The sequence below is a fragment of the Tinamus guttatus genome, unplaced genomic scaffold (assembly GCF_059628265.1).
Source record: "Tinamus guttatus ecotype Peru unplaced genomic scaffold, ASM5962826v1 Tinamus_guttatus_pri_ptg000301l, whole genome shotgun sequence".
NCBI classification, from domain to species: Eukaryota; Metazoa; Chordata; class Aves; order Tinamiformes; family Tinamidae; genus Tinamus; species Tinamus guttatus.
Window position 1 is genome coordinate 970,352 of NW_028288835.1, and position 22,424 is coordinate 992,775.

General features: G+C 40.8%; 1 protein-coding gene across 1 annotated transcript in view; it reads right to left on the bottom strand.

Annotated features, from left to right (window-relative positions):
• Positions 1-22,424, bottom strand: part of PDGFC (platelet derived growth factor C) — a 100,265-nt gene that overhangs the window by 20,646 nt on the left and 57,195 nt on the right. Inside the window, exons 2-3 of the mRNA XM_088528083.1 lie at positions 20,315-20,510; positions 5,723-5,903 (exon numbers count right to left, since the gene is read on the bottom strand). Coding sequence (XP_088384209.1) covers positions 5,723-5,903; positions 20,315-20,510 — 377 coding nt within the window. The remainder of the gene's footprint in view (positions 1-5,722; positions 5,904-20,314; positions 20,511-22,424) is intronic.

Here is a 22,424-nt window from a genome sequence, read left to right on the forward strand (position 1 = left end):
TTGTCTTCAGCTTGTCTTTGCACTGCTTCACAACCTGCTGTTTCCTCATGTTTCCTGCGCTACTAGTCCTGCAACCAGCAACATAACAGCAATTAATCTCCTTGAGGACAAAGGACTTTATAACAGGCTTTATAATAGAGATGTCTGAGGAGTTCACCAGTGAGAACAACATCAATGTAATTATCAAATGATGCTGGCAACCACTCCATTTGCCACTTCCAGGGGTGCTCCACATGTCGCTCCCTGTTTTGCTGCCACCTCCTCATCCTTTTCCTGGTTGTTGTCCCTCCAGCAATCCCATCTGCTTCACCATGGCCCAGAGGAGTCTGCTCTGTGACTCTGACTAGAGAACAAACACGGGTTTGCTCAGTCACCCACTCGTGACCACCAAAGGTTACACAGCAGGGCTCAACAGAGCACTGGCTTCATCCAGAACAGCCTGACATTTGGAAAACTGGGAATGAGATTGGAAAGGTGCAGAAATGGGATGTTACCTCTGCCTCTATTGAGTAACACATTTTCACACTCACATGAAGAATTAAATACAGTATTGGTCCTAACTGACAAAAGACCAACCAGCTTCATCTGGTCTTTATCCAACCATTTGAAAAGAGACATGTGTGCAGGGGGTTGGACGAGATGACCCCCAGATGTCCCTTCCAACCTTAAGCATTCTGTGATTCTATGATTATGGAAGTGAGGTTTTCTAAGACTTCAACAAGAAAAGACAATGTAAAGACAATGTCTTTGTTTTTTTTTTTTTTTAAGCCAATAGCCTAGCTGCTACTAGGAATGGCCATATCCTTTTGTTAATTTATTTGGTGTAATTGCCCTGGTTAGAGCTATTTTGGTCTTTCTTAAATGAACTTAATGAGGAAAAAAAAATCCATTTCCATAACTAAGCAGCCATTTCCATAACTAAGTAAAGAATTCTCAGAATTCTCAGTCTGAATTATCCTTCAAGCTCTGAGTGCAAAATGCCCTGCAAGAAAACCATTTATTTAAAAATATTTCAGTATCTAATAGTTCTTTACTAGCAGAGTACAACCTCACAACTAAAAAAGAACATAACAATGTTATGATCTTTATTTACAAGACATTCTTTGTCCTAAACGTGGATTCTCAAAAATACTCTCCAGACTACAGTATTAAAGTTTAATGAGTGAAAATTATTTTCCTTACTGATGTCCTCCCTGCTTGTTCACGGGTGTAGACTTCAATATCTGTTAAGTGAATAGGAATGACTACTGCAAGACTAAAGATAACTGCTGCCATAACCCACAAGGGGGGCCCCTTCCCAGTCCGTTTTCCCTATAAGCAGATTATTGTCCCCTTTCCCTCATCAACACCCAAATGTTTTCTAACTGAACGAACACAAATTTGGTTCTAAATGTCTAATGTCTCTTGCCCTTTTTCTTTTCATTTTTTTAAACATTTTTAGGTGTGATCAGCAATGTCCTTTGTGATGTTCTGCTTCGCAGTTATTGCAAGCAAGGCTGGAACTCTGCAGGGTTTTTGTCTTGACATGGGATCTGCATGTCATAGCTCTGAAATCTGTGCACTTTTCAAAAGAGAAGGCTGCATAACAGCATTACCTCTTTTATTACTACTCCTTTTTTTCCTATTGTTTAATTTATTTGCATTTTTCCTTAAATAAGCTCAATTATAAAGATCCACAAACAAAATGATCATGCTTGAATGTAAAACAACAAAGCTGGGCCCATTTGGATGAATTAAAGAAACAGTTATTGCTGTAAACAGATGATTTGCAAAACATTAATCACCTTTCATTAAGCATTACTGTTAACAACCAAAGTGTTAACAGCATCAAAAGAAAAAAGAAACAAAAAGGCCCTCTTGGATTAATTCCAGGTAGCCATACAGATACTGCGCTCAAAATCAATCAATCAATAAATAAAAATATCAGAAACACCTGGCTTAAAAGTGATTTGGCAGGTCAATCTTTAAGAAACTTCTAGAATTTGCCGCTTCATCTTCAGTCGTATACAAGAGGGTTAAGTCTGCTCTGTGCAAAGATCTTTGGCATGATCTTCAATGACAAATGACACGCTACCATATGCCAAAAAAGAGGGGAATACAGTCACCCCCAGCCTCCGCTTTAACTGGAGCCGCTTTGTTCCCAGTGCCCTGAATAATTAATAACTACTTTGGCAATCAGTCATGCATTCCTTAATGGCACCTCAGGCATCAAGTGTCCCATTCACCCGCTCCCCCAAGGAACAATGGACTTTATTACCTCCCCTTTCAAGGCCAAACTTTAACTGACATAACTTAAACTAAACAAGCCCGGGAAGGGCTGAAGCCCAATGCACTATAATCATCTATGAGGTTTCTCTCAATTACTTACAGGTTAGAGCTGCACCTGGGGACAGGCGAGCAGGTGGGGGGCCGAGATGGAGTATGGATGGCATTTGGGATAAAATTCTAGGAAGTTTGATATGATGCTGCCAAATACATGGGTTTTGATAGGAACAGAAACACAGAGCTGCTCAGCCACCCTTGGTGGCCGATGCAGGTCCCCAGTGGCCACAGCCTAAGTGACAATGTGCAACGGGGCACCAAGGACAACACTCACGTTGAGCACAGCGCAGGATTTCAAAGCCACACAAACTAGATTCCTTAGTAAGAGCAGACTTCTTCAGTGCTGCCATTTCATTGCATTCCCAAAAGAAACAGAACAACAAAAAACTTACAAAGATGTAACAAAGGGAAGCAAAGCAGAGTTAGAACAAGATGTTGGGAAGAGTAAAGCAGCCTGGGCAGCGCAATGTGAAGTGGAGGAATCCCTGCAGTCAGACGTGGATAAGGGCTGGCTGCCTCGCTCAGGAACCCTCTGTGTGCAGACAGCTCCCACACCACACACCACAGCCCTGCCGGGACGCCTTCCATGAGCTCGTGTTGAATCCAGTGCCATCCGAGCTGCTGGAGCCCTCCCACTCACTAAGCGGAGAGGGAGCGCAACCAGATCGATAGTCACTCTCCTGCTACTTACTCACCCTCTGAGAAGTTGGTTTGAAATATGATATACAAAGTAAAATGCATATCAACTATAAACTACAGCAGATTTAAACAAAGCCATTTCTCTTTCTCTTTAAAGGACCTGAAATGTGTCCAGTGCCCCTCTCTGTGTGTGGCCTCCAAATACAGAAACAAGCTTGCACTGTTTTATTTCAGTTTTGCTTCATTTCTCCCCAAACAATCTCTCATTGCTGGCCTACCAGGCCTCTCACCCTCCCCTCCTCTCAAAAAGGGAAAAAAAAAAGAAAAAAAAAAAAAAAAAGGGAAAAAGAGATCTTTAACTGTTTAGGACCAATTCATTGAAGTGGATCATTGTGCGAGCTGGTGAGTCGGTTATAGCGTGTCAGGGATTATTTATACTCCAGCCATTCCTATAGCTGACATCTTTTGTTTTGGGGAGCTGTACATTTTCATGCCTCTTACAACGTGAGATGATAGAGCATTACAGTGTTAAAGACAAGTCCAGCTTCTTGGCGTCAGCTCTCTACACATGTAGGTACCCTGAAGCAGGTCTAATCCTGCAAGGCATCGCGAGCAACGTGCACTGTTCACGATGCGACGTGCAAAGGTTTTCTGCACCCCGAACTGGGGCCGAACTTCTGATGGAAAAGATCAGATCCCTTTTACTGACAGACCTGGGAACTAATCCTCACCAACTGCAAAACCAGTTGTTCCACTGAGCGTTGTGAACCCAGTGCGGAATTCCTCTGGCATCAAGGGGACTGCTCTTCATTGCCACCTGTGAGGGAGGCAACACAACTTAATTTCTTCTATAGGGCATTTTTAAGTGTATAGGCAGCTCTCATGGAATCAATTAGGATTTAGAAAAAAAAAAAAGAAAAAGAAATGCATCGGCTCTGTCTTTGTCTACTGAATTAATGTTGATTAAAAAAAAAAAGTTTTCTGATGATCAAAGGTTTTCTTTTCTTTGGAAATGTTGCTTATTTAAGCATTACAACCAGTTTTTCCAATCACATGCAGAAGAACAAATTGAGAGTGTATTTGTACAGCATGGCATAAAGGTAGTTATTATACAAAAAATAGATCGTACATAAATCATAGTACATAGACAGACATGTAGCAGGTGGGAAGTAGTATTAGACAGACAGCAATGGAATCTGCTATTTGTCCACACAAAACATCTATTTAGGGATTTTCTCTTAGCATTTTCTAAAGTCTACATACTGACTACATTCTGCCCCCAGGTGTACAAACCTTTAAAGATGGTCCTCTTCCAAGTTGGTGTGGAGATTGATTAAAATCTTTTTGGATTCCAAAATTCATCATTATCACGTCATACATATTCTACTAAGAAAGGATCTAACATGAACAAAGTCAAGTATACATCTTCCTTATTTTAGGAATTTTAGTTTTTAAGTAGCTAGACCCAAACTTTTATAAATATTTAAAGAAAATACAGCAGGAAATAATGAGTATATAGTACCACACTTCACAGAGATCATTATCAGTGTGCTCTCTCTATATACTCTATGCAATATATTATATATATACAAAAGGTTAAGTACTACTGAAAAGATGCACATAATTGTTCTTTGTTTCTTCTCAGTAACTGGGGCCCTGCAAGCAGAGGAAAGACACAAATGGCAAAAGCAGCAAGAGCCAAATGTGTTCTGAGGGGAGCGCGTGTCAGCGGGGTTACACGGAGTCTTTTGATCAGCTTTTTATTGAGCTTGCAAGTATTTTCCATCAACCAAATACCACGGACCACAAGATGGTTCAGAGGTACAAAGTGAATTAAGAGAACTTTATATATATATATATATACATTTATTAAGATATATATATATATACACATTTATTAAGATATATATATCTATATATATCTATATATAACTTTTTTCCCCCTTACTCTCTTTAAATTCAGAATATCTATTCTAAAAGAAGTCAAATTCTGTTCTACTTCACTCTGATGTCTCAGGCCATTACCTAATCCTTGAAAAATGTATGAATATTGTTTTTGCCAGCATAGAGATCGCACTTGGTGAAAAATAAAAAAGAAAAGGTAACAGAAACCTACTGACAATTAATAGTTACATTTTAGAGATACAAGTGTTTATGGAGCTGGGATTACAAGTACCAAGCAAGAGAACTCCCAAGTGCTTTCCCCCCCATCCCAGGAAAAGCCAATGGAAACCGAGTAGCATACATTGTCTACTATGTCACCGTGATGAAACAAGTCATGTTTGAAACACAAAATACAAACTTCTCCGTATTTAACTGGGTATAATCATTACAGCTTGCAGAAGATCACTGCCTGCTTCTACCGGCAAGTGGCTAACACTAGTTCCATTTTTCAATACTTCTTTTTCTCTGTTTCCTAATAACTCTTCAACTGTCATGCAGCTGATTGTTATACGGCCTTTTTCCCTCCTCCTTTCCCAAAGCCAGCAGAAATGCCTTTTTCACAGTACTGCATTAGGAACGCAAACATTTTATTGAAGTTTCCAGACAAACAGCGGAGCCCACAACTTCCCAAGCCAAAGCCATCCAAGACAAACCGCAAGCACACTCCGTTACAAAGCAGAAACAGAATGTACAACTTTGGAAGACAGATCGTTCATTATTATCATTAAGAAATAAACAGTAGCTAGTTCTAAACAATTCAAGGATTCTCTTGAGCTACTACTTCAAAGATTTTGTTTTACTGAAATATATTACTTACTGGCACAAGAAGCGTATAATGGATGCAGAATCCAGGTTCAGAAGGAAAATATTCATCAGACACAAATCTTATTCTGATTTGGTTTCCTTTAGAGATTTGTCTGCTTGGCACAGTACTGGAACCACACCAGCGCCCTAAAACGGTGCCGTCACTTGGCTCTTCAACCTCTACAAAGTCATACCTGGACAGAAGAGAAAATCGTTTATGAGTGTGTTTTGTTTGTTCCTTTTATGGAAAACAAGCACAACATGGGATAGCACCGAATAAAGTCAGAGAAAAAAAAATTAAAAAGGAATTGCTCAGTTATGACACAGTAACTCACACTGCAATATCATGGACATACTCAATGTGCCACCAGTGAACGTTTTTTTTATTATTATTATTTTATTTTATTTCCGCTGCTGAAAATCGCCTGCTTATAGGAGCGCTCCAGGCCAAGAGGGTAAAGTGGTTAGGGAAACTTTTCCTACAAGGCTTTTCCTACCGGCTAGGACACATTTCAAAGCCGTGGATCCCGGTGGGACGTTTGTTGAGCAAAGGCCTAAATGTACCATGTATCAGAAAGACTCTGACATTCTGGTTACACTGACAAGAGATATATAGGTTGAGAGCTTTAAAAAAGTGAAACATATAAGGTTTGATTTAGTTTAATTGTTTTTTTAATGTGTGGTCTGGGTGTCTCTGGGGATCTGCGAACAACTTCAAAAAGCTCCATGAAAGGTAACTAAAAAAAGCAGGTCAGTTGGCATCAATAAGCCTAAATCTGCTATGGAAAGGTCCTCGCTTCCATTGGAAAATGTCCAGGGGTTGTCAAGCCATAAAAACGTTGGAAACCACGGCTCTAGAAGAACGCCTGGTCCCAACACCCCAACCTGGTCCCTGCCAGCTGCCCCCGGACAGGACAAACAGGGGGGATTGAGGCCTCCTCCAGGTGTAGCTGGGACAGCCCTAGGCCGTCACCGTCACCGTCACCGTCACCATCACTGTCACCGTCACCGTGGCAGCAGGGCTGCGGCTCCCGAGCCATCACTTATCCTAGCCCATGGCTTCCCAAGGACAGGCAGGACACAGGCCTGGCAGCGTTTCCAGCTTCCTGCATCTTTACGGTCTTTTCACATATACAGTCACACATTAAATATCTCTCTCAAAACAATCCAAATTGGTCATTGCTACTGAACAGTCCCACCTCTTATGATAAGCAACTGCTCGTATTTTAACCCCCTGCCCCGTACACACACACTGCTAAACATGCCAAGTAATATTTAATGTGAACATTATTACCTCATAAACATTTTCTACTGAAGCGTTTTCTGGATTTTTTTTTTTTCAGTAAAGCTAATCTTTATAATGATTCCCAGTTCCCTGGTTAGACAGCAGGCAGTAAATTCTTGTGTTGCATGTTTGTGCAAGTCAGACTTGTACATTTATTATCTCCATTTAAAGGACCAGTATTTTTTTTCCATTTAATTAAAAATGAATGCAATGACTATGCCCATTACTGTGTTCAAAACCCATTACTGCCATGTACCAGAGCTTTAAATCTTGTCGAACTTATGATACTAATTACTTTATCACCATTTTCCCCATATACTAACATGACTTCTTTAACTGATCCAGCAGTGAAATTTTATGATAAGGTATACAACTTATTACAAAGGCAATGTTTACATTAATTGTACTTTAGCTTTTGGGCTGCCTGAACATATTGGTTTTGAGCTTTTTTATTATTTTTTTTTTAAGATTATGTTATGAAGTTTTTTTAGAGAGAGACTCATTTTTTCCTGACTATGGAAAAATAATTCCTTACCTACTTTTCTGTTTTGGAAAGCGTGAACAAGTCAAGCACTACATTTATTCAAATTTAAAGATTTTGTCCAGAAATTCAGTGCTTCTACATAGCTCTCACACTACTCTCCCCTTGCAGCCTTTGGTTTTCTAGCACTCCAGGAAGAAAGAGCAGCTCAAATTCCACACAGTTTAAACCATAGACCTTAAAATGAAAGCTAATGGTTTCATTAGTTGAAAGCTAAGAAAGAAGAGTGTTTTTGTTTTGTTTTGGTAAAACCCAAACAAAACTCAGCTTTCGACACACAAGACAGGCTTGTCAAAGTTATCTGTTTTTTTTCTTCTTCTTATATTCGGTTCTTCTCTCCTTGATCATTTCTGCAGCATTTGCAAGCAAGGTGCCCTTTGTAATCAAAACGCTTTTCAATTTGATGCGATACCTTCATCGAGAGGCATCTCGATGACTTTCCCTTGCCCTGCTGCTGTTCCCATAGGAATCCCACCTGTTCCCAGTGATCAGCATGGAGACACTCCGGACACGGCAGAGCTCGGGAATGTGCACAACTGCCAGGAGCCCCATCTAGGGCACTTTCTGCACCTTCCCCATGAGCCGACCCAAGCCAACTTTCTCGTGGCAATATGATCCAGCACACAGAGCTCCAAGCGGATTAGGATGATTCCTCCCTTTCTCTAACCTCTCCCTCAGGACGTATGGAGGATTTATGTTCTTTCATGTTCAACAAACAAGTCTGGTGTTGTAGACAAAATTTCTGCTCTCAAAAGGAAATATATGACATGCAACTACCGTGTTTTTTTTTTTTTTTTTCCTCTTGAACTGATGTAGGTGGAGCTTCCTGCACAAAATGATAATTCCACCATCAGAAAAAGGAATCTTTAGATATTCCATCTTCACCAACGGGAAAACAAAACCAAACCTACCCCCAGATGTTTCCTAGCTATCCAATAATTTCTATCCATTAACTTTATTCCTGTCAATTACCCGGACTGAATGAGCTGCAAGAGCCAGCCAAGGAAACCTTCTAAGCAGCTACAAATTCCTAGCATAACCCCCAAAACAAGGGTTACGGCACCTCACGGCTTCCAGGTTGTGCTGCCAGCTCAGAGGCTTCACACGCCGGGGCTAAAACAGCAGGGACAAATCACGGCCGTCCAAAATCACCTCCCCACCAAGCAAATCCTAGAGCTGAGAGCCAAGGAAACAAGGATCAAAGAACTGAGTGAGCACTTTCAATCTGTACTGGATTCAGAAAGGTTTAAAGCACACTCACTAGTTATTTGAAGTAAACAAACAGCTATGAACAAACTAGAGAACATGAAACTCTATCAAAATGACCAGAGAAATGAACTCATGCTGTACCTGTTTTCTGGGCGTTATTCAAATATTACTAAGTAGAATTGAGGGCTATGGGCAGCTGTCTCACCTTTGCTGGCATGAAAGGTATCTTTGCCTTTAGTCATGCAGGATCAGCCCCTAATACTCTCCCTGATACCTGGTGCTCAGCACACATTCCTCTCCTCTATCATCTAGATGTCTGGGACCATAGATAGAACTAATAACCTGTGCAAAGAATTTCTTTAAAAGAGGAAAAGCAGCAATGTAAATGACTCCAAACTTCAAGGGCTTGCCAGCCAGGAAATGTATTTTCCAAGGGATTTTTTCCCTCTCCTTTCTATATTTTTATGTGGTTTACACTGCCATTTGCAAAACATATTCTGACAGGCTGTTTACCTTGGCCTACAGTTCTGTGACCTTTGCATGGCTTCCCTCTGCCTTCAAAATTCCACAAATCCATCAATAAATGTAAGAAGCAGAAACCCACATGGTTAAAAACTTTGTTATATCAGAGATGCTAGATTTTTTCCATCTCAGTACAGATCTGTGCTAGACAAAATCAGTATATCCATTAAAACAGTTTGGGAAGGGTGAAGCACATTTTTCTTCCTCCTTCAATAAGCACTGATTTTTTTTTTAATGAAGAAATAAGGTGTTGATAACAATTCTTGACATTAATTCTGCCCGCCGTGGGACACTGCCGTATTTCGCCTCATTTCGGAGTGTGTGGAAGCCTGTGGCACATTTTCATGGTGCCAGGAGAGCCCGTTGAACTGCCTACCTCAAACCCAGACCAAGAGCATCCAAGCCAGGTGGTCGCCTGGGGTCCACCAGGCAAACTGCTTTTGAACAGAACTTAGAGGCTTTATAGTTGTGGGGCAGCTTTAGCTTTAGAAACATTGGAAGTTAGTAGAAATGGTCATCCTGAAAACATTATTTTGGTATTTTCCTAAGCACTGTCATTCCAAAGGAAAATTTCCTCTCCCCAACCATCTTACTTTCAAAGCATTTTCATTTTTGCTCCTGAAATCTTTCCATTTTCTGCGGAGCAAAGACTTTAGTTTCAGCACTGGGCTCAGCTGTGTGTTTGTGCAAAGCCAAGTGTGGGAGCAGAGCCCGGGCGGCCTCCAGCAGAAACACGGGGGACCAGGGGAACCCAAAGCCTCTGGCAGGGGGCAGAGGGAAGGACGAGGACCCCTGGAAAGGAGAAAGTGTCAAGAGAAAGTGTGTTCCAAGCCACAGGCTTGGCCTACCCTAACTTTATAAAAACACACACCTAAAAAGAAGGGTGTACTGCTCCATTCATTCAATAGGTGGAGAACTTTCTTCTTTTCTATTGTCAACACCTCTTCTTTCACAGAGCCTAAAGTCTTCCCTCGAAACTGAGAGATACAAGACACACAAAAATCAAGATAATAAAAACAATAAATACAATTGGGAATAGCAAAACCGTGTATTTCCGCACTGCCTTTCCAACTTGTGCAGAAGGAGATCTTACTTTGGGGATTTCCCTCCCCTCCTCTAACATGGCCAAACCATGCCAGGTAACACAACCACGGGCCGCCCAAGTCTACTCACTTCTGACCTGCTTATTTAACTCATTTGCCTTTCACTTCACATCATATTGCTATCTGGCAATAAATACAAAACTCCCTATCTCTTCCCTTTCCAAAAGGAGTCCTAAGAGAGGTACCTAGGCCATTCAATTCCAGTTATTAGGGTCACAACACGGGCAGTTACCCCCTGGCCTTCAGCTTCTTTAACAGACTTGGTAGAGCTTTTCACTATGACAGGGAACCCTATGAAGGCCATTAGAGATTTACCAATAGTTGGAAAGAGCCGTGTTCTATTTCTCAAGTCACAGTTTCTACCACGCCTGATGTTTTAAAATAAAAACAGAAAATGTGTTTGAACAGCAATGATTTGACATGAAACAAATTTCCACAGTAGTGTCGGTCTCTTCTGACCCTACACACTGTGTTTGAACAGTCACTGAGGAGAAACAGCACTCCCAGACATAATCCAAATAAATAATGAGATCAGGTTTTTATACTCAAAAATGATGCTTAATTAACACACAAACATCACTTCCAGAAAAAAATATCCAGTCAATATAGTAAATGAACACATTATGTTTTTTTTTTAAAAAAGATTCTGTTATATCTATATTTTCCATGAAATGAAGATACTCAAGGTATAAACAGAGACCATTCTAACTACCATTCACCAAATATGGATTGTAGTTTCTGTGCCAACCTACTTTGAATACATCTATTTTAGAATATGCAGTGCAGTGCATTAGGAACTGCCATCTGGAAGCACAGATTCATTCACAAATGTTATATGGTTGCCATGGTTCTCTCTATTTAATCTTTCCCCATACTGATTTGTTACAGCCTGAGGCTTCTAGCTCAAGCACACACTCTTTCACTATTCTGGCCTTGTTATTTAGCATTCATTAAAAAAAAAAAAAAAGGCCAAATCCTTAATTTCATTTTTCCCCTTTAATTTTTCTTTTATTTCCCCCAAATGCTTTGATCATGAATTTACATTTACAACACAGCAAATGAGGAAAAAAATCCCATTAGAGTTTTAAACCAAAAATCCTACTCCTCAAACATCTGAACACTTTTTATGTAAGAAAAATGGACATTCTGTTTGACCTAATTTTGGGAAAGTAGATGCTGCCCAACCATTGTCTAGGCTCCCAGAAGGCACCTTTTCATTCTCGATGAACCTGCATCCTCCCTTTGGTGTGTGAGCTTTTGTTAACTGCTGAGCTACAGTTACAGCACTAGCTGCAGCCTCCCTCCTGCCCCAAAATAACACATCTTTACCTTCACCTCCCCAAAAACCTTCCTGAATGGACAGCTTATTTCAGGGCTAAGGTGAGTGTTGCTGAAAATACACTCTTTCCCTGATGAGGTTCCAATGTAAGCAGCTTTGGGAAGTCGATCACCTCGCTCAGTTTTTTAGGAATGGGCACCCAGTTCCTATCTAACACGTGAGTATCGGTAGCCCCCACTGGTAACTTCTGCCTTGTGGGGAGAAAAAGGAGTTACCTTGTCATGAGGATGAGAAATTCTGAACTGCACACATTGCTAAGCCTACTGCAGGCTCCAAACAAAACATTGCCATATTTTGGCAACAACCCTGCAATTATTGAAGCATGTATTAAACTACTCATAGGGACGAAAAATGTAAATAAGTACATTGAGGAACACAGCGCTCACAGGATTCACTCCTAGATAGCATATGCTATCTAGCTCTATTGCTATGACTTCTAATAAGTTCTATTGCTATGACTTTTTTCAGTTATTGATACATTATTCCAATCATATAAGTAGATATTTTACAATATAGATAGAAACAGTGCAATTGTAGAGACTTAAAAAAGTAGAAGTAAGAAGAAGCTTCTCCTCTTGAAAGTCTGATTATTAACTGTCTTGGACGTTACCTATATTTGTTTTCCTTGCATCAGAGAAAGACCAAAGCTGATCAGCAGATTAAACAATAAATACAGATTTAAATAAAAATCTTTAAATAAAGACGTTGGTTGGTCTAAAAGTCGTATCTCTTTCCCCAAGGAATGGACTGCAAGTAATTCCCCATTGCTACGCACTCATAGTATGAAACCACGCGGAAACAACCCGAATTCAGCCTCGTGCTGCACTAGGCCCTGCAGGTCCCCAGCACGTCCTCCTCAGAGCGCCCGGCGGTCCCAGGCAGCCTGGCAGTTAGCATCCTGCTTCATACCACCCTGGGCTCCCCACATTCTGCAGGGTGAAATACCTGCTCTCCACTTCTTCCCAGTGCTGCCCAGAAAACCGTGGTGTATTTTCCCTTGGAATGCATGGTTATCGTAATAACATTCCCACTACCCAGACTAACACAAAGCACAGAAGCATTGGCTGAGCTGCAAGGCGTTCCCTCTCAGCTACGAGAGCTCCTGCCCCTTCCCGACCGCCTCACCGTGGTCAAGGTACCTGCTCCAGCGTACCCCAAATGGTAATGCTCCCTTTATGCACAACCAATTCACCTCAGAATGTCACCGTGGCTCCAGGCAACAACGCGAAAGCTCCTGGCTAAACAATTTCCTAACCATACGCAAAAGATAGTCCACAAAACAAAAATATTAAATTCCTAAGTGGCATTTGAGGTATGTGAGGATTTACTCAGGACAGCGCAGGCAGCACCTCTGCCCTTGATGATACAGCAGCAGTTACAGAGCTGCTCAAGTTGTCCCCCTTGCCTTCCCTCCTACCTGCCTAAATCAAGGGAGATTTAAATGAGATTTTTTGTTTTCTTTACTTCGGTAGTATAATGATACATAGTCTCTTGACTGCTACTAGGAGCACTCACATTTACCAGTCCAGGACAGACCATTAGCCACGAGGTCCAATATCCTGCTCCAGGCCCGGCTGCCAACCGCGGCTTGGACAGAAAGTGCAAAATGCCCAAGAGGCAGCTGAGCACTTGTACAACAGCACACGAGGCACAAGAAACGTTCCCAGCCCCGGCCGGAGCCCAGCTTATCCCCAAAGCACTTTCATTCAGCTAGAGTTTCCTCTCATTTCAGTTTTCTTAATTATTAATTCTTGGTCCTGTTATTCAGACCTACTTTTAATTCAGCCATAGCATATGAACCACAGTGGTAGGAAATAGCAGTTCCTCGTGACTATTGCTAATTTACTGGTCGCCTTGTTCTCATGTTATTATCAGAAAAAAATGCGTTTATTTCACACTGTAAGATCTCCCAAGACAGGCACACACGGGCAGCTTCCCCTCTCAGGATAAATAATGCTACTCGTTGCAATTTCTCCTCACGTGCCATACCCTGATGGTCAGATGAGAACAGATCACCGACGACCGCACTGAATTCCACATCCCTTCACACTTCCAGCCCTGCTGCAGGAGGGGCAGGACAGGATCGTTACTCATTTACTTGGTGCGTCTCTGGCTTTGTGCTGAAATTACTATTTAACTACAGCTTCCTTCAAGCAACTTGCTTTGTTAATACATTGACAATGTACAAAGAAATGACCATAGAGGAAAACGGAGAGGGAGAAGGGGAATGGGAAGAGAGGAGGAAAGGGAAAAAAGGGGATGAACAAACAGGTGAGGAGATGTGGCTGCTCTCCTAAGGACAGGAGAGAGGTGAAAAGGAGGGAGTTGCTGCAGCCCACGCCACTGCGCACAGCCAGCTACAGCAACACGAAACAACTTCAGAGGCCATAAATTAGGATTAGGATCATTTACCAAAATATTTTGATACTGTAGACACTGTTTACTTTATCCAAACAGCTTGCTTGAGATTGAGAGGACCAGGAAAGAGTTTTAAGGAGCCTAAAATGTTTTCTAAATTAATGAGTATAGTCTCTGCTGGGAGTATGGGATTATGTCAACTCCACGCTTTTCACTGGTCATTTGTTTGACACTGATCTTGGCTTTGGAAATGTATTTTAAATAACTCACTAAGTAATATCCATCATAGCGTCCTCCAGCAAGAGTGGGTATTAAGAAATGAACATTGGATTTTCTTGAAAGGAGGGGAAAAAAGGGTGGACAAGAATATAGTGGTAGCCCCCAAAGCCCTGCAGCAAACAACTTTATCCTTCCATGCAGGCTGGGCTTCCTTGGTCAGAATACTGTCCTCGTTCTCTTAAACAGAATAGTTTTGCAGCTATAAATTGCCTCTGCAGAATAAAGTTTACTTTCTGAAGACTACGAAACATGTGTAGTCTCACTTATAACTGTAATCTGTTCGTGCTTTCTTTTTTTTTCCTTTTTAAATGTTTATTGCCTACAATATCTACTTTGTCACGTTTACAAAATTGCTATCAGAATGATATTAAGCAAGTTTCAACAAGCAACAGACACCTGAAATTGAACATATTTGAGCTCCAGGGCTACAGACATAAGAAAAGAGCTTTATAGACTTGGTCTTCATTGAAACATTCACCTCTGCTTTCAGAGTCTGGACAATTTGAGTTTCCAGGGACTTTGGGGGCACGAGAAAGAGGGAACTCTCGTTGTTTTGGGGATTTTTAACCAGAGGTGACAGCCCCCTTTTCCCTCCCCCAGAAAAGAAGTACAAAATGAACAAAAGCAGCAACCCAACCACACGAGCAGCCATGATCCTCCTCTGCACGAGTCCTCTAAGTCCAGAGTTCATTTAAAGGTCTTTGTCCAGTTACTCAAAGCCAGCTCGAACCTTATACTTACTTACCCAGGAGATAACTTCACCTCTGTAATCACTGTCTCTTGCAACAAAAAAAGTTCTACCAAAAGCATTTAAGATGTCAGACAGCCTGTCAAGTGTCCAGAAATTAATTTTCATGGAAGCCAGACCTTGAATGTGGAACTCAGTGACACTAAAGCCAGGGAATTAGCTCTTACTTTGTATGAAGATTTACATACATTTTTATGAATCCATGCTTGATAGCAGTATGTTCTAACCATATGCATGAATATTGCTTCTATCATACACTCCAGGCAGAACAAAGCAAAACAAACATTTTATTTCCTCCTATAGGTTCTGAAATTTAAAAATGATGGGGTTTTTTTTTGGCGTATGTGGGTATACTGTTTTTCTATGTATGTTATATTGTTTTTCCATGTGTATGCTGTTCACATGGTTAGGTCCGTTTATGACAGGAGGCTAAACAGAATCGAAATATCCATCACTATTTATACAGCAGCTTGTAGGTCCTGCAGTTATATATCTATATATCTAATTACAAGGCAGTTTCATATGCCATAAGTTATTCATCATGATTTAGATTACAGGGAAAGCGCTTTAAAAATTACATAACAAATGTCTCATCTTTTTATTGTGTTTACCGTAAGTCACCACTGCATAGCATGCATCTGACATATGTCAAGACAGACAGCTAAGCAAATCTTTTCCTTTTTCCTAGATACTGACAAAAATCAGTGTTTGTGAGTTTCTTTTTATTTTACTTGTCAGCCTTGTCGGACTGAGCCAAATCTTAGAACTGTTTAACCTTTATCAGCAATTTCCTAACCATACATTCATTAGGAACACAAAATATGACTATTCAAGCTTTTGGTTTATGGTCTGCTCTATATATGTGTATGTGTGTGTGTGTGTATTTCTTTTGTTTCCTTTTTTTTTAAGCCAAAAATTTGATATTATACTAATCCTGAAATCTATAGTGCTGTCTTCACTACATTTAATTCATGTATTTTCCAGAACACAAGTTTCTAGTTAATATATACAGTATGCATAAAAACTATACATATATATGAACTACACCTATTGCAGTTGCTACACATACATATATAGTTACTATTACTTATGTAGTCACTGTATATGCATGTATATGTCAATATGTTTATATGTTTCTATATACACAGGTATCTATACTCACAGTTACTATTCATAATGAATATTGGTTATATATTTTTGCAACAAATAATAATTGGGCTAAAATAATAATTTCAAATCTTGGCTGTCTCATGACTGAGCTCAAATTGAAGGGAAGTCATTTTGCTAGATGGGGTTAAAAAGTGAACATCAGCAAACAGAATGTGCTGCCAACTTCACTTTACTGCACTTATTACCATTTCACTTAAGAACTGTACGGGGCCTTCACTTCTGCCAGGAGCTATATAAACATACAATAAAAAGCGAGCTTCTGCTTTGAGTAGTTTACTAACATACTGTCAGGCCAACAATACAACAAATGGATGCAAACAGATGGTAGAATACAAGGGAAAAACATTATACCTAAATACTTCACTGGTATTTACTAAATCAAGAGATTCACATATTCAGCTGCTAAAACCACAAAACAAACAAGCAGGCCATACTTTAAATTACTGGAGGACTGAAGAGAGTTGGGAATAAGTATAACTGTTCTACAATCAAGATGATGTTTAAATTACATCTATTACTTGATAACTGGGTGGTTTCACCTTCTCTAACTTGTGTACTGTCCTCACAATCTTATCTAAAGTAATTGCACTTTGGATTTGTGGCACATTTCTAAGTTTTATTACATACAGTAAAAGTCATATAGCCTGTAATCACCTGACAAATAGAAGAACCAGCTGCCATCATCACTAAGAGAAAGAACTATAGGCAGTACGTGCACAAGGAGAGAGCAAGTTTGACACACATACATTACTAATATAACACAGCGGGCTATTTTTTAATTTTATTTGTTTCTACTTTATTTCTATTTTTATGTAGTTTCTATCTGGATGAAGTAACACTTCAACAAACAAGCTAATCACCACAGGAGCCCCCCTGTTAAACATGAACGCAGTGTGCGTGTTCTTCATGGGGGAAAGTTGAACCGGTGTTTTTCTGACCGAGAGCAGCTCCCAAATCACAACTGAAATCAAAGTATACGAGTTTGAAATCACTGCAACCTTACAGAGATTTTTACATCGTATTGCCAGTGAAATGACCTAAATCTCTTCTGAACTCCTTACATGGATCCAGCTGCCACATAAACTACAGTTTATGCTCACTTTTTAAAGGAAACAGTTGGATCCTCGCAATCTCACCTACAGAAAGGACCCGGTGGAGATGGAGGAGAGCTTTTCTTCAGACAGGCAATAGCTACATGCTACGCAATGCTGAGATGACCTGCAGAAATTTCAAGTGCATTGCAGTTGTAAAATGGGGAGCAATTAAGGCCGAAAAGTGAGAGGTTTGTTCTAAAATCCCACAATTTCAACTTTGTTTTCCAAAGAGGCTTCACAGCAACCGCGCAATCCTGGTGAGGATGAGGAAGGGGATCCCAGGAGGACGGGGACGCCAACCCCTGCTCCGAGCAGGGCTGCGTCAGGAGCGCAGGCCATGAACGTCCCCTGTCTCCAGGAGTCACGCAGGATCACTCTGATTGGGATTCAGGAAAGGGCTTAAAGCAGAGACTGGACTGGTACCTTCAACACAGGTGCATAACTTAGTGCCTACTCTAGAATAAAAAACTTCACAAAATAGCTGAATTATCTGAGCTTGCTAAGGAGAAATCCAGACGTGGAGGTAAAGCTAGTCAGTCAGATGCTAGCTTCTAGGCACAGAGGGAAACCAAAGTGTGCCAAAGCATTAAGTGTGCATCTAGGGCATTTCCTCCTCAGAACTGCATGAAGCATTAAATCTTTTATATAGCAGAATGCATTTTTCCCCTGCACGAGCAATGCTCGGTGGTTCCGAGACGTAAAAGCTGCTGATTGCCCTGAACTCCTCCAGTGTATTCTGTGGTCAGCCTGACACTGCAGGCTGCTGCAGGCTGCAGTGACTATAGAGAAGGCACCTCGCAACGTGCAGGACATGCAGGTGGAAGAACCGACAAAACACGTGACTGTGACCAGCACGGGTAACTCATCGGGTCCTGCTGAACACGGGGACAGTGTGAGAAAGACATCAGGCCACCAACTGCACCCTGCTGAAAAGCGCATTGTTACCAGGCTGAAATCTTCACCCAGGTTCAGCCACAGATTAGAATTAAGGAGTCAGGTCTCTCGTTGCTGTGCTCATCCTATAGTTAAGCCAGCAACACTATATTTCATGTCATATCTTATTCTGTTCTTTCCCATAAATTTGACTATGGAGAAACTGCGATGTATTCTATTCTATGGCAACAAGTTGTGCACTTTGAAATGGAAGGAATAGGGCAAAGTAATAACTATTATGGAATATAGTAATAAAAACCTTAGATTTGCTATAGGTGGTACTGGAAAGAAGATGGAATAATTTTCTTAAGAACTAGAAGCTCTAAGAAACATTAGAGCGCAATTGTTATCAGAAGATATTATTCTGACAAGTCAGGAAATGACTCTGCCCGTGTGGAGAGGTTTTACACAGTTAAACTCTGCACTTCTGGAGGCAGCTGGAACAACCACAGAACTCATGTTCTCCAGAGCCCTGTGTGCAGGGCCGACAACCCCAGTGCTCCAAGGTACACACGAGGCACCAGGAATTGTCTGCGTGCAACTTCCTGCTTTCCAGGCACAAATGTCAGCACAAAAAGATTATGACCGACGTAAAGGGACCGTTTTGATTAGGATTTTTGTATTCAGCACCTTGTTTACTTAAAATAAATGTACTCCCATTAAAATACTATTCAAGCTATAAGATTAGAAATATTTTAACTTATCTTACTATTTCTTTGCAAGCGGATGATTGAGGCACCCTACCTGGACTTTCTTTCTTTTGCCACTTCAGTCTGCCACAGGCAAAGAAAAGAAAAAGCAAGCTGAGGTTTCTCTCAAAAGAAAAGATTTATTGTGCAAAGGGAGCACATTTATTTGAGTAAACATATTCTGTGCAGTACTTCTTATTTTATTATATTTGCCATGGTCTTGATAATTACCTCCTTCGGAAGCATGAAAGACTGATACTTGTGTATCTACTATGAGCCTCACTCCCCAAATTAAGGGTAAACCGAAAAATAATCTCTAAGAAGTTCAAGTTTGTAACTGAAAAGTGTTACAAGGAGACTTACAAAGAACAAAAGATCAATAAATTAAAAGAAAAAGAAATCAAGCATCAAGAGTACACCAAATAAAAATGAAACAAACCAAAATGCTCAGAGAAAAGCCCTGTGTGAAATACCTGTCCAAGAACACTTAGAGCGGGATGTACCATTCAAACGACACATTCTGTTTGTTGCTCAAAGCGCCCAGACAACGCACCAGTATTTGTGCACGGGGCTTTTTAGGAAACACTGCTCCGATGGTAGGAACAGGCCACAGGGGTTCAGCACCTGCCCCCTTTTGCCCTTGCAGGCCCCTCCTGCCACCCAGCCCCAAACGTGACCCCGCAGGGCTGCGCTCAGACCCGCGTCCATCCTGGTGCCCGTTGTGTCAGGAAGGACGTAAAGATTCTACAGAAAATGGGCCGGTGCTTAAGCAGACAAAATCTGTACCGAAATCTCATGAAAAACGAAACAAAAAACTAAACAAAACAAAATTGCTACTGAGGAATGTAAAGTTCTTTGCAAGAGCTGTTTTTCACAGAAAATTGAAAACTTGGGCATTACAGGCCACTAAAGGATTGTATCATGGTTTCGTTTGAATAACAATGATGTGCTCTGTCTTGACCTGACTGCCAGTTCCCGTAACATGTTTACCCACATTTCCCCTGCAGACTCCAACATTCATCCCTCTAACACCCTGACAAGGAGATTAAAGACGTGTTCCCAGTTGTCAAAACCTGGGCTGGGAGGGTGGAAGGGGGAATGATGAATTATTTCTACATTTTTGTATCTCTAGGGCCCTCATGGAGGGACTTCCAAGGTTTCAATTATGGAATTATTTCCTAGCACTAGGAAAGTGTTCAGAAACAAACACATTTAAAGACGCATTTTATGAATATATTTACAAGCAGGTGCCATATTTTGCCAAAGCTGAGCAACGTTATTTTTTCATCATCTGCATCTCCCTTTCAGATGCTTCATACGTTAAAAGTGACTTACTTGCAAATGTCATCTTCTGGGTCTTCAAGCCCAAATCTTTCATCAAAAGTAAGCTGTATCCATACGTTTTCCTCTACTGCCACTAATCTCCACACCAGCACGGTGTTGCGCGGGTACGTGTGTGGGAACTTGGGGCTGTGAATACTTCCATTAGTAGTCACGGTAATGATCTTTTCATGTTGAGGATCCTGCACTCCTATAGGAAAAGAAAAAAACAGATGCATCATTTTTTCTTGAAAGTGGAGTACAGTGATAAATACACTTTTGTTTTCTTTCTTTCTTTCTTTCTCTTGAAAATCTATGCAGTAGTGATAGACCAGAAAGTGATCAATATTATTTTGCTGGCAAAACACCAGAAGGCCCAGACCGAAGCCTTAACTGCTGCTCAGAGAGCAGAGCACGAGCTGGGGTGCAGGTTAGAGAGGTGCGACCGCGTAGCCCTTGGACTCGAGCACCTCATGCAAGCGTGGTGACCTCAAGGAAGCCCCAAGGGTCTATCGTGATGCTGCCAGCTGCTGCCATCCTGCACGAGGGGACACTGTGCAGAGATGACCCCGCTGCAGGGACAGGTCTGCTCAGCCTTTAGATTAGTTTCTCCTTCCTGGAGACTCCTACACTGATTTGGTCCCCAGTGAGGATTTTATGACACCCATCCTAACAAAGCCATCTTCATACAGGAAAGAACTGGGGACACACTATTAAAAAGTCACTAAGTGCATGAAATGAGGCAATGTCTTCTTGACTATGTCATTGACTATGTCTTTAGTCAATTGTCAATTGACTTCTTTAGTTGACATTCACTTCTTAGCCCCAACAGCAGGATTTCCTCCAAGTTCCTTAGCACTGTCAGACCGTCAAGAAAATGTAAAATTAAATTAATGTCTTAGCAGGTGACAGCACATGAAGCTGAAAGAAATAAACCAACTACTTTTGATCTGGGTCTGTTTTAACATTGAGACATACACTCGTAAGATCTCCAGCTGACAAAACTTAAGACCCAAAGCATCCGAAGGGAAAAACAAAATCCTCAGGTTCTAGCACTTGTCTTTTGCTTTTTCTAGGACCCTGTACACAGTGAGGCTTGACATTTTAGCCAGCAAATAGGACGACTCCTCAGTTACCTATCAATAATTTTACAAGCTTATAGCTTTACCCTAAAGTTATTCATTATGCTGTTTTCACCTATTCATTTTCTTCTGCTATTATTATCTTTTTTCCTGTTTGTTTTAAAAACAGCATTATGATGAAAAATACATTTGAAGCTCTGCAAGATGCCTGGCCTTTGCTCTACAATGAAAACAGACACTACAATTGCAACCTTATTACAGGCACACGTAAAGGCTGACAGCTAAATGAATGTAACAGAGGAAAAGTCCATAGACATAGCACTCCAATTTTAAAAGAATTAATCCATACATATCTGTAATTTAAAGTCTAACAAACTCTTGCCTTCATTTTGTGGTATGAAAATGGTACTTTTTAAGTGGAATTTCTGCTTACATAATGCTAATGAAGTGTACTTTTGCCAGTATCCACACAGTTGCACAGCACTGACAGTTACATCGAAATAAGAGAGGCCAGCATGCAGTAACAAGAGAAAGCACAAAAACAGCCTGCACAAGAGAGAGGTTCTTAATTTAGCCATTTCGCTGGGTTTTTGTTAGCTGAGTCATAAGCATTCTTCTGTAATGTATAGTACGTCAGCTGAGAGCTCCACGCTAACCCCAGAGCCAACAATAATAAAAATGACATTCCCAGAGATTACTACACCAGAGTGTTATTTCCAAAGTATGTAAAGGACCTCTATTTTAGACAGACATGTCAAAATGCAGTGTCTGACACAATGACACTGTATTTAGTGGTTCTTTTTGCATTTAAAGCACACAGAAGATTAGAAATCACATTATATTTTTACAGTATACTAAAAATGTAAGATAACTCTGTCTTCTTTAGTATCATCAGGACAATCATAAGAGCATACCAAGCAAGGATTGTAAGAGGTCCAGGTGTATCAAATGAGGATTCACTAAATAGGGGCAAATGCAGAGGCTTAGGGCAATCTGGTGAACAGAACTTTCACCATTTCATACATCTCCATCTCTACCACTTG